The following is a 12,860-nucleotide window of genomic DNA, read 5'->3' on the forward strand; positions in this document are numbered from 1 at the left end:
CACACCCACAGCACACGAATATACATCACAGACAAACACACACGCACACCACTATCATTGTTCTTTGTATCTATGCTAATGTTAATACTGTGCTGTTTTGATTATCTATCTCTGTGGCAATTTTCTTTTTTAAAAAATTCATTTTTCCATTAATCTTTTTTAAAAGCAGTATTTTATTTACATTCTAAATGTTGTCCCATACCAATCTCCCCTCCCAGAGTTTTTCACCCCCTCTTCCTCCCCTTTGCCTCTCACCACCCCACCCCCACCCCCTTTCTCTCAGGCATCAAGTCTCTACAGGATTAGGCATATCCTCTCCCATTGAGGCCAGACAAGGCAGTCCTCTGCTATATATGTGCCTGGGGGCCTCAGACCAGCCCCTATATGCTCTTTGGTTGGCAGTTTAGAGTCTGGGAACTCTGAGGGGTCCAAGATAGTTGATACTATTGTTCTTCCTATGGGGTTGCCATCCTCTTCGGATCCTTCAATCCTTCCCCTAACTCTTCCATATTGGTTCCCAATCTCAGTCCAATGCTTGGCTGTAAGTATCTGCATCTGTCTCAGTCAGCTGCTGGTAGAGCCTTTCAGAGGACAGTCATGCCAGTGTCCTGTCTACAAGCACAACATGGCATCAGTAATAGTGTCGGGGTTTGGTGCTGTGCATGGGATGGATCCCAAGTTGGGCTGGTCACTGATGGCCTTTCCTTCAATCTTTGCTCCATTTTTGTCCCTGAATTTCCTTTACACAGGAACAATTCTAGGTCAAAAATTTTAAAGGTGGCTTGGTGACCCCATCCCTCCCCTGGGCTCCTGGCTATTTACTGGAGGTGGTCTCTTCAGGTTCCATCTTCCCACTGTTGGGCTTTTTGGCCAAGGTCATCCCCATGGAACCCTGAGAACCTTCCACATCCCAGGTCTTGGAACTTTCTAAAAGTTTTTCCTCCCCCACACCCCACCCTCTGCAGCTGCATAATTCCGTTAATTCTCTTGGCCCTCTGGCTTCTCTACTGTCTCCCCAGGACCTGGGCTTGCCCCCTTTTCAGTCTCCGTTTTCCCTCTCCCACCCAGATCCCTCCCTCCTCTGCCTCCTGTGATTATTCTGTTCCCCCTTCTAAGTGGGACTTAAGTACCCTCTTTTGGGCCTTCTTTTTGTGGATTGTATCACGGGTACTCTGTACTTTTTGGCTAATATCCACTTACCAGTGAGTTTATACCATGCATGTCCTTTTGGGTCTGTGTTACCTCACTCAGAATGATATTTTCTAGTTCCATCCATTTGCCTGCAAAATTTATGATGCCATTTTTAATAGCTGAGTTAATAGTCCATGTGTAAATGAACCACATTTTTTGTATCCATTCTTTGGTTGAAGAAATCTGGGTGGTTTCTAGGTTTTGGCTATTACGAATAAGGCTGCCTTGAACATAGTGGAGCATGTGTCCTTGTGGTATGGTGTAGCATCTTTTGGATATATAACCAGGAATATTATAGCTGGGTCTTTAGGGAGAACTATTTCCAATTTCCTGAGGAACCACCAGATTGATTTCCAGAGTGGTGTACCTGTTTGTAATTACACACACACACACACACACACACACACACACACACACTTAAAATTAAAAAAAAAAAAATAGGGCAGGAGAGATGGCCCAGCAGCTAAAAGCATTTACTGCTCTTGCAAGAAGACCCAGGATTTAGTTCCTAGCACCCATATGGTGGCTTCCTAAGTACCTGTAAATCCAGTTATAGGGGATCTTAAGTACTCTTTTGGCCTCTGCAAGCACCAGGCACACACATTTTATGGTACATGCACATCACACAGACACACGGACACACAGACTCTCACTCTCTCTCTCTCTCTCTCTCTCTCTCTCTTTCTCTCTCAAAGCTTTTGGTTGCTTAGACGCAGTGTGTGGGAATAGCAGGAGCCCTAGGCCAGATGGGCCTCTCTCCTTTTTGCATCCAGGACTAAAGGCATTTGTCTTTAGTTAGGGTTATTATAGCTGTAGCTCTGGCAGCCCTGAAATTCGTTATGTAGACCAGGCTGTCCTTGACCTCATAGAGATCCACCTGCCTCTTCCCCGAGCGCTGGAATTAGAGGTTTATGCCACCATTGCCAGGACTTACGGCCTCTTCTTAGGGATACACTCTTAACTGAGGTGCCATCCTCTCCGCTGACTCTAGCTTGTCAGGCTGACATAACCAGCCAGTACAGGATGGGTGTTAAGTGTGAACTGGGTGGTGGTAATGTGACGGTTTGTGAGTAGAGGTCACAAATAGCTCTGCAGTGAAAGGGTTAGGGTTAGGTGTGGGGTGCCCTGGACAGGAGTGCTGAGCCTCTCCCTCGGGCAGAAACTGAAGCATGATCTCAGTTCTGCTCCCCTCTACTAATCTTATCCCACTTCATGGCTGCCTAGGCTTTTCCTCTAAGTCAGCATCTAGGAAAATGGCCTTGCTTGCTCCTGTAATTACAACCCTTAGAAGGCTAAGGCAGGAAATCTGGCTGAGCTACATAATGAGAGACCATCACAACAAAACCAAGACTCCCTCAGCCCAATTTAAAAAAATATATCCAAGACATTTCCCCACAGAAGATACACAAGTGACTGAAAAGCCTAGAAAAGATGATCGACATGGTTTCTCACCACAGAAATGTAAACAAAAGCTACAGAAGATACCACCGCTAGGATGGCTGTGGTAGTGTTAATAAACCTCATGAGTCAGCGGGAAGATAAGCCTCTGCAAATACATGCTGGGGCCTGGTATCACGTGGGGCTCCACTCCCGGTGCATGCTGGGGACTGGTACTGCGTGGGGCTCCACTCCCCGGCCGGAATGCTCTGGAAAGGGAGCAGCAGCAAGTGTTCACCACTCTTTGTCTGGTTGCAGGTGCAACGTGGCCAACTGTTCCCACTCCCGAGTGACAGACAGGCTGCGCCCTCGAACTGTGAGCCAGAATCAGCTCTTTCTCAAGTTGACTTTTTTTAAGTATTTTATCTACTGGACAAGAAACTAAAACAATGGCAAGAATAATAAAAAGATGAACAAAGGTGGGGCCTGACCATGATCAAAGTATTTTATATGTATGAAAATGCCATAATTAATGCACAACTGACACACGAAGTGAGAAATCTGGGTAATAACAGAGCTGACCAGTGAGCGGAGTGTCCGGGGCCCTTGTATGTGGATGGCTGGACTATTTATTACACGGCGTGGCCGCTATAGCACAGTATAGCTGTTCCTCAAAGAGCTGAACAGGAATCAATCCTAGCACTCAGGACGTGGGTGCAGGCGGATTCTGTGAGTTGTCTGGGGGACACTCAGGTCTATACAGCAAGTTCCAAGCTAGCAAGGACAACATACGGAAACTTTGTCTCAGAAATAAGAAAACAAAGAGACCAAGTTAAAATGGGTTAATATGTGTCCTAGTAATTCCATTTCTAGTTATATACTTAACAGAGTTGAAATCACATTTCTACAAAACATCTTGAATACTATTATTTGCACCCATATTAAATAGCCCTAAAGCAGGGGGAAAAACCGTTTTGACACATGATTTCAATTCACAGACAAAATGGTCTACCTGCAAGATAGGATGGGACTGAGCCACAGAAAGGAATGAGGTATTAAAATGTGCTACATTAAAAACAAGCCTTAGAAACAGGATTTTAAGTAGGAAAAATCTAGACTAAACAAATTCATAAAACAGAAGCATTTGTTGTCTTAGGGACTGGAGTTGAGGTGGGTTAGAGATGGCCTTAGGGACTGGAGTGGTGGGCACAGAGTTGCTGCTGATGCATATGATATTCTTTGAGTAGTGAGAAATATTCTGTAATTAATGATAATAGTTGAAAATCTTATGGATATGCTAAAAAAAAAACAACCCTGAGTTGCACCCTTTAAAAATATAAATAAATGAAAAGAAGAACAGGAAATGGCAACGGCCCGATCAAGGCCACAGGCTACAGAACCTGATGTTCCTTCTCCAGCTCTGAAGCAAACACAGTAAAACTCAAGTAACAATTTGAAATGCCCATCAGAAAGCTGAACATCGCCTTGTAGCTGTACAGAAAACCCTCTCTCTGCAGCAAAGGCAGACTCTCCCAGTCTCCTCAGGTGATTCCAGAGGCGAACCATGCTGCTTGCCAGAAAATGATTCTTCCTCTCTAGAAAAACATTCCGATCCTGTGGTTTTCTATATCTGTGCGGTTAATATCGAGCACCTCTATGCACTTCACAGGTCCAGGTGAAGGCAGAGTCCCCCAAGGACAGTGCCTGGGTCTAGATGGACTTCTGACCTGCATGAGGCAGGTGAGCCCAGACAGACCCTACCGGTGCCTCTCAGCAACTTTCAATGCTTGTTTTTGTTTTGTTTTAATTTATGTGTACAACTGTCTGCACAAAAAACTGTACATGCCTAGTGCTAGGATAGGTCAAAAGAGGGCATCAGATGTGACAGAACTAGAGATGGTTGTGAGCCACCATGTGGGTGTGAGAAGCTGAACCCAAACCTTCTGCGAAAACAGCAAGTGTTCTTCACTGCTGAGCCATCTGTCTCACTTTTCGAGCTTGGTCTTGATTGGTGCTTGGTCCACACGGGAACCCACCTTGTGGGGCTCTGAATGGATTCCTTCTTCCTCAGGGGCAGAATGACGGGATAAGCACATGTTCACATGGAACACGGGAGCCCTCACAGACAAGGAAGTGGCTAGTGCCAAGATGGTTTTGAGGCTTGTTACAATGTGGAACAGTTCCTTTACCACTGCAGTGTCTCTGGCCGTGGTTTGCTGATTGAGAGTTGAGACAATGATGAGGATTAAGAATGAGGCTTGGAGAAAGACAGGCTGGGCTGACAGTCATTCTAGCACTCGTTAGCTGTGTACTGGGCAAGCCACTGCACCGCCCCTGAGAACATCTTCCTCATGGAGTGTCCAGGACATTTTTATTTCCCCCTGGCTCCCTTGAGAGTTTAAAGGAGTTTAGAACTCAGAGCAGAGGTTGTTGCCAGAAGTGGGGCAAACAAAGGGAGTCAGGGGCAGAGGACAAACACAAAAGCACGCAGCAGAAGCGGACCTTATGGCCCTGCGGACCTTCCCACACTAGCTGTCTGGCGGTGATTCAGGTATGTAGGAACAGGGGAGATGTGAAGAGAGAAACTACCGTGGGAGTGTGAGAGGTTAGGTCTCAGTGAGCAGAAGCAGTGGGCCGGTGTCAGCAAGCTCTTCCTGTCATCTGTATAGATGAGTATGGAGAAAACTCTCCATTTGCTGGGTTCTGGTTCAGGAAGGGTCAGAGCAGAGGGGATGATATCTGCTGGGCACACAGTCTCCAGGTGTGCTCCCAACCCCACTACCCCAATTCTGGGAACTCCCCTACCTGGCTGCAGGCTCTTACCTCCAAGTTGGAAAAAACTCAAATTCCATGCCCAGTAGCTTTAACCTACAAGTGTTTATTAGCCCAAGCTCCCTTCTTTTGCTGTGGATTCATCACAGACCACCTAAGGAATGACACGTTACATGTTTGTTGATTTTTAGGAAGTCCTGCCAGCTGCCAATGCTGGGGTCCGTGAAGGGCAGGGTTCTAATCACATGTTTTCTTCAGGTACCTGCCATGTTGCTATGCAACCCAAGATCACAGAGTCTTCCAGGACTCCCTGATGCACAAGAATCAAGGCTCTATACCAACAATGAAGGACTCGGGCCTCATGCTGGAGTGGTTATCTTCCCCTTACTTGGGCTGGACGCTTTACCCTTCCAGGCTGTGAGGCGGTCAGAGGCCAGTGGCTAGTCCAGCATCTCCCTGTAGTTGACAGTCAAGGGCTGCATTCCCAGGCTGCCCCGGAAGCAGTCCGACCTTTCAACCTCTGGCTGGGCATCATGGCTGTCTTTACAGTGGGTAAATCCAGTCTATGCAACCGACTGTCATCACTCCTGTTTGCTTGCCTTCCAGGTGGGTGGAAGCTTCCTGTGGATTAGGGTGAGTCCACAGAGGATGAGGAATACCCCTCCCCACCACAAGATCTCCTGGCACTCTCCGTACAGCACGTAGCCTAAGATGGCCTGTGGGAGAGACAACTGTAAGGGACCTGGCTGGCCCAGGTAGGCTGATTTCTTCCTGATGGGGCTAGAGGCCAAAGTCTGGTACTTCAGACCCAGCAACCACCTTCACCTTCATGATCAATCCATGTATTTCTGTCTCCTCTGTAAAAGTCAGAGGTTACCCCAGTTGAGCACTGAGGCTCAACAGGCCAGCAGGTAAGGTCAGTACATAGCTAGTTCCCAGGAATTACAAACCCAAGCTAGGCTGTCTTCCAATTCAAGACTGGGTTCCCTTGACCAGACCCCCTAAACCCCATAGCTAATGTTAGAGTTCTTGCCAAAGGACTTCAGTGACAGCTGGTGTTATCCCAGAGTGACATAGGTTTCACTCCTAAGTTTTCCATGTTTAACTGCTCCTTGCCTGGAGCCAGTCCGACCTATGTTTTACTTCCTGTCCTTTCTAGAGCCTGGAAAAGCAGGGGTTTCCCAAGGACAACTCACCCAGAACTCTAAGAACAACAAGCTCACCAGGCTACTCACCGAGCAAAGTATGTTCGAAAAAGTCACTGTGACTGATGCAATGGCCGAAGACATAGAGAAACTGAGCCCCCGGCTAAAGAAGGTCCACATCAGAGAATTGGTGCTTGCCATGGCGATAATGCCTAAGACACATAAGCCAATATTCACCTGCAGGAGAAAGTGTCACTGCAGCTACAACCACCACGGGCATAACCTTGAAAGACTGGGGGATCTTTAGAAGTCTCCTACAAAGCAGATGCAGAGCCTGATTGACAGAAAGGGAGATTTGCCTGCAGACAGGGGGGAGGGTTATATTCCACGAAGACCTCAAATTTCTTGTAGCTGAGTAGCCTTCTGGAAAGGGATGACTTTACAAAAGGACTGTAAATCGCCTGTAAATAATCAAGCAGTCCCCTGTCCAGGTCAGGATTCTCCGCTGCAGAAGCTGGCTTGACCGTCAGCCCACCTCTGCAGGCGCTCAGTCAGACCTCTAGCCAAGGACAGGAAGAGATATGGGCAACCGGTTATCTCACCTTAGGTGTCACGTGCTGAAAAAGCTAGGGCATGGGGTACTTAAACTGAGAGGTGGGCTTGGAGATCCTCCCGCAGGAGGCAGTGCCTGAAAACAGGCGGCCCATCAGGGGCACAGGAGGGAACCAAGGTTGTGCGGCCCTCCTCCCGCTCGCCCCGCCCCCGCCCCGCCCCCGTGTGGCGCCCTGGGCACACCTGGCTCCCGAAGGCCAGCTTGGCGGCCGTGGCGGCTAGAGTCCCAAACGCGCCCGCGCACATACAGTTGAACACGCCCCAGAAACGGCGCCGCATCGCGCCTTTCTGCAGCCGAGCAGGTAACTCCACGGGCGAGTCAGGGTAAGCGGCCGCAGACACAGCGGCAGCCATGAGGCCCGCTGCGCGTCCGCCAGGCCGACTCCCACGCACGCCGCCACCCAACGTGAGCCCAGCAAGGGCGGAGCCAGGCGAGCGAGGCGAATCTGCTGCAGTCGGGAACCCGGAGCCCCCGCAAGCCTACAAATGAAGGGAATCTGGAGCCGAGACGCTGCAGCTGATGCAAACTGGCGACTAAGGAGTGCCTGCGACTCAGGCGAACCTGGGGGTGGGAATCTTGTAGCGAGACCCATGTGCCACTGAAGGGAACGAGCAACCGGGAAGCACCCACTGTGAGAGGAATCTGCTGCTGACGTGAACTTGGGGAGGAGCGGAATTATCTTAGAGGCGAACCTGCCGAGCAAAGCAACCCTGTTGCTGAAAAAACCCTGCAGTCAAGGGGAACCTGCTACTGAGAAGGCAGGGTGGTCTGTAGCTCCATATCTGCCACTTTACATGGATGCGCACCTAAAATGCTGATCCTAAAGCGATTCTGCACGTTCAAGGCATCTCTGCTCCCCTCGTGGATGCAGGGGATGATGGATCTGGAGACCGGCCGCTTCAGACAAAACATTGCTTGAGAAAACTGCTAAGAGAATAACTTTGTTTGTTAATCACTCTGCCTGGACCATCAGAACCACAGTCACTGCTAAGTTCATGTAAAGTAATCGAAAACATCAAAAAACGAAACAAAAACCCCGAAAACAAAAACAAAACCGTAAAGTGTCATCTACTGTCATCAATTCCAGATACTCAGGATGCTTAGGCAGTTAAGATTGCAAGTTAATGGTTATCATAAGCAACTTAGGGAGACACTGTCTCATTTAAGAAGAGTGCTGGGTAGCCAGGCATGGTGGCACACACCTGTAATCATAGTACTTCGGAGGCTGAGGCAGAATTACTGAGTTAGAGGCCAGCCTGTCCAACATAGCAGGTACTATGGGCTAACCTAGGACTTTTTGAGACTATCTCAAAAAAAAAATTTTTTTTTAAATAAAGGAAGATTGGGGATAATAGCCCAGTGCTCCCATAATACATGAATCCTGAATTCAATCAATGACAGTGAAGAGGGCTTAAAAAGGAGAGGATTGGGGGTTAAGGGAGCGTGGCTTGGCGGTGTGGGGAAGCGGATGTCCAGGCAGGCCCTTGCCTGGGCACCTCTGCCCCCTGAGGGACCACACACACACACACACAGGGCATGGTGTAGAATAGAGTTTATTTAGAGTAGGGGATGGGAGTTAGTGGTAGAGAGAGGCGCAGAGAGAGAGAGGGAGAGAGAGAGAGAGAAAATAGAGAGAGTAGTGGAGTGGAGGCCGGCCATGACCAAGTGGAGGGGGGGGAGAGCCCAAGGGGCAGAGAGGTGAGAGTATGTGGGAGAGTGGGAGAGCAAAAAGGGAAAGGAGGGGCAAGTAGCCCCTCTTATAGTGGGCCAGATCTCTGGGGTGGGGCATACCCGGCTATTGCCAGGTAGATGTGGGGTAGAACTTAGACAAAACACCAACAGACAGTGTATATGGATATGTGTTTGGGATAAAATTCCTTAAAAACAAGAGTGCTGTAGAAGTGTATAAAGAGGGCCAGGTGTGGTGGTCGTTGCACCTCGGGAGGCAGAGGCAAGTGGATCTCTGTGAATTAGAGAACAAACACTCTGATCTACGTAGCTCTCATAGCTAGGGCTACATAGCAAAACATGTTTTGTAGATATATAAACTACAAATATTTATATGTATGGGACTTGACTGAAACACTTTATTCCCTTTTCACGGACATTCTTCCATGCATCTTGCTTCTCATCTTCTCATACAGGTGGCTTTGTGGCTGAAATTAAAGGATGGATTACTGGGGCGGGAGCGATTGCTTAGCAGTTAGGCAGCTCACAGCCTTCCCACAGTGCCTCCCAACCTCATCCCTCCAGGGGATCCAGTGTTCTCTTCTGGCCTCCACAGGCACCTGCCTTTACATATATATAGATATACATAATATTGTTGTATTCCGTAGCTGCCTGCAGCTACTACGAACTGGGTTGCTGGAACAGAAGCTGAGGGATGGATGGGGAAGGGGCAAAAAGAAGGAGGCCAGGATATTTTACTGATCGAGGCCCCAACTTTAATGGCGGTCAGACCTTTTAACAGTTTGGGCAAGCCCCTCCCCTCAGACTGAGTTCCGGTGAAGTTGGTCCTTGGCTCCACTGCTCAGGCAGCTGGGTGGGTCACCTGCTTAATTCAGGAATTCCCAGACCTGGAGGAACAATGAGCTTAACCTTCACTCTGAGCTTCTCCACCCTAGGATAAAATTTCCTGCAGAAACCTACTTCCCTACTGTCCTAACATCAGATTCCTGCCCAAAGCCAGGGATTGTCCTTGGCTAATGTGTCAAGTTCCTACCAAGTGGCTTGATACCCCAATATGGCTCTGTACAATACATGAAATTAAATTTTAAATAAAAAGCACAGATTACCCCAATTACTCCTATGTAGTATAAACTATTCTATTTTGCAGATAAGGAGACTCAAGGGTACTCATTGTACTGTTCCACTTAATAGTGGAGATAGGTATGGCAACAATAGAAACTAAAACAGACTTAAGCTGCATCTGTTAGAAACTTCACCCCAGGGAGTAGAAAGGTAATACAGTGCTCTTAGCAGAAATGGCCTTCGTGTTCTGACAGAGTAAGGTAAACAACTATTCACACATGCATGCTCTGTAAAGAAAGCATGCATGTCTTAGGGTTCCATTCCTGCACAAAACATCACAAGTTGGCGAGGAATATTCAGCTTACATTTCCACACTGCTGTTCATCAAAGGAAGTCAGGACTGGAACTCAAGCAGGTCAGGAAGCAGGAGCTGATGCAGAGGCCATGGAGGGATGTTACTTAGTGGCTTGCTTCCCCTGGCTTGCTCAGCTTTTTCTCTTATAGAACCCAAGACTATCAGCCCAGGGATGGCACCACCCACAAGGGGCCCTCCCACCTTGATCCCTAATTGAGAAAATACCCCACAGCTGGATCTCATGGAGGCACTTCCCCAACTGAAGCTCCTTTCTCCAGTCTGTATCAAGTTGACACACAAAACCAGTCAGTACAGAGGGAAACTGTATTGTCTAGCTAGGTGACTTCCAAAATGAATGATTTTTAAACCAAACTAAGACCAAGAAAAGCTAGGGGGTTGATGTAGGTTTTTATTTGTGTATCCATGTCAAAATCTGACATGTGTAACCTGGGTGTGATGATGGACAACTAAAATCCTAGGACTTTGGAAGTAGAGGCAGGAGGATCAGGAATGTAAGTGCATTTTTGCCTTCACAGGGAGTTTAAAAGCAAAACTGGATTACATGAGACCCTGCTCCTCCTGTAGCTTTGGTGGCTCACAACCATCAGTAACTAATTCTAGGAGATCTGACGCCCTCTTCTGACCTCAAAGGATGCTAGGCACACATTTGGTACGTGTACATACACAAAGGCAAAATATTTATACACATTGCTTTTAAGAAAGGTTTTATTTGAAAAACTGGACATGTAGAAAACGGCCATTATAATAGTTACAAAACAAACAAACTGATATGAACAAGTTCAATACAAAATAGCCATCAGATTCACAGCAAGTTTATCAAAGGTGAATCTAAGGACAACAGGACCTGACCAGAATTCACCAGAGACCTCAGCCATAGACTTTTATTTTAAGGGTTCCCAGAATTTACACATGACTTGAAATGCATTGTTACCCACTTAACAGTCTGCTGAGTTTGCATGCAGAACATCCATCAGGATACTGAGGATCACTGCACATCACGATCCATAATTACAGTTTTTTAGTTTAGTTCTATCATGTGAGCAGACTCATTCTCACTGGTAAACAATCAGTCTGAACACAGTGATGTGTAGGTGGACAGCTGGGACCCTTAGGAGTCGCTCCTTTGTTTTTCTTTCAAAAATGTATTTTCAGCACGCAACTTTTCTGTCTCCTGTAATTTAAAAAAAAAAAGAAAATTAAGTATCAAACTGCTATAGGAGAAGCTATTTTCTTGACTTAATTCATTAAGTATATATTCAAATTAAAGCTACAACGTTTAATTTATAAGTTAAATAAATATCTGGCATCTATGAGAACTTAACCTGTTTTAACAGCATTATTGGGTGGCTCACATTCACTTATAATCCCACCCACTGGGAAGGCTGAGACAAGATGACTGTGTGAGACTTCTGTTTCAGACTGGATTTCAGAGTGAGACCCTGTCTCAAAAAACCCAAAGTGAAATAGCAGTGACCAATTTTCTTTACTAAAATCTCTTTAAAACCACCATTTAGAATAGTTTCAGTTTACCTCAGCAAGCCTGATATTTTCCTTCTTCAGTCGTACTACATATTGAATCTTCTGATGTAGGTTTTGATGACCTATCAATTTTCCATTTTCCTCAGCAAGAAACCCTAGCTGCTTTCTCAGCATTTCTGTTTCCTGTCAATCCAAGGATGGGAAGATCACATTATGGATTTCTTCTCAAGAGCAGCAGTCAAGAGGGGAGCAAGCTTCTGTGAGCACATATCTCTGTATGTATGTATTTCTACATAGCATGGGAAACCCAACACACCTGGAAAGTTCTCTCTCTTTCTTCATACATTTCTTCCAACTTTGACCGCAGCTGCTCCTTTTCCTGAAATGCTCTAGACTCCAAAGTTCTGGTTCGCTCAATTTCCTCGCTCATTCTGTGGCAGACCTCCTCCTTGCTGTGAAGTGCACTCTGGACTTCTTCTAGACTAGAATAAGCATCAGTTTATGGTATTTTAAGGAAAGAAAATTAGAAAGCAGGATTCAAACTAGGTTTTTTCTTCTAAGTACAGAATCTTGATTTGAAAGTATCACTGATCTTCAGGTCTCCTGTACAGTTGGCCAAAGAATATAAGCTAGAACTGGGGTGGACCTAGGTAGGAGGACACTTTCCTGACATGGCCCCGGCATTCAGCTCCACACTCAGCGTAGAAGAGAGAGTGTGCTGAATATCAGATATGATTGCTTTGTTAGGTCAAGACTTTCATCCTGAGAAAAACTCATCAAACCATTTTGTTTGTTGTTTTTTTTTTTTAAAAGATTTATCTATTTTTAGTTTATGAGTACACTGTAGCTGTCCTCAGACACACCAGAAGAGGGAGGGCATCAGGTCCCATTACAGATGGCTGTGAGCCACCATGTGGTTGCTGGAATTTGAACTCAGGACCTTTGAAAGAGCAGTCGGTGCTCTTAACTGCTGAGCCACCTCTCCAGCCCCCATTTTATTTGTTTATTTGGAGCCAGACTCTTGTGTAGCCCAGACTAACCTCATAAAAATTTAGTATAAAATTTAGCTTGTCCAAGTGGAGATAGAAGTAAGGTATCATTACAGTCCATAGGCTTTCTTATGTCTGATCTCAATCATTTCTGCTACAAAAACCTA

At 46.6% G+C, this 12,860-nt stretch overlaps 2 protein-coding genes across 3 annotated transcripts in view; both read right to left on the reverse strand.

The window, feature by feature from the left end:
• Positions 1–5,426: 5,426 nt before the first annotated feature.
• Positions 5,427–7,691, reverse strand: Tmem42 (transmembrane protein 42). The gene is made up of 3 exons (XM_052186884.1): positions 7,281–7,691; positions 6,576–6,722; positions 5,427–6,056 (listed from the first exon to the last, which is right to left on the reverse strand). Exons 1-3 carry the CDS (start codon positions 7,449–7,451, stop codon positions 5,922–5,924), a joined length of 453 nt encoding a protein of 150 aa, XP_052042844.1. The 5' UTR covers positions 7,452–7,691; the 3' UTR covers positions 5,427–5,921.
• Positions 7,692–10,912: 3,221 nt separating this feature from the next.
• The window catches only part of Kif15 (kinesin family member 15), a 67,748-nt gene continuing 65,800 nt past the window's right edge, over positions 10,913–12,860 (reverse strand). For both annotated transcript variants that reach the window (XM_052186885.1, XM_052186886.1), the window contains 3 exons: positions 12,021–12,186; positions 11,756–11,887; positions 10,913–11,396 (listed from right to left, as the gene is read on the reverse strand). In XM_052186885.1, the coding sequence (XP_052042845.1) occupies positions 11,334–11,396; positions 11,756–11,887; positions 12,021–12,186 (361 nt within the window). In that variant the 3' untranslated portion in view covers positions 10,913–11,333. The remainder of the gene's footprint in view (positions 11,397–11,755; positions 11,888–12,020; positions 12,187–12,860) is intronic.

The sequence above is a fragment of the Apodemus sylvaticus genome, chromosome 7, assembly GCF_947179515.1.
Source record: "Apodemus sylvaticus chromosome 7, mApoSyl1.1, whole genome shotgun sequence".
NCBI lineage: Eukaryota > Metazoa > Chordata > Mammalia > Rodentia > Muridae > Apodemus > Apodemus sylvaticus.

Excerpts from the sequence above, each read along its gene's own strand:
- Tmem42 (XM_052186884.1), bottom strand. The coding sequence starts at position 7,451 with ATGGCTGCCGCTGTGTCTGCGGCCGCTTACCCTGACTCGCCCGTGGAG. Across the intron at positions 6,723-7,280 it reads AGCTGGCCTTCGGGAGCCAG|GTGAATATTGGCTTATGTGT; the intron begins GTGTGCCCAGGG and ends TTTCTCCTGCAG. Across the intron at positions 6,057-6,575 it reads TTTCGAACATACTTTGCTCG|GCCATCTTAGGCTACGTGCT; the intron begins GTGAGTAGCCTG and ends TCTCTCCCACAG.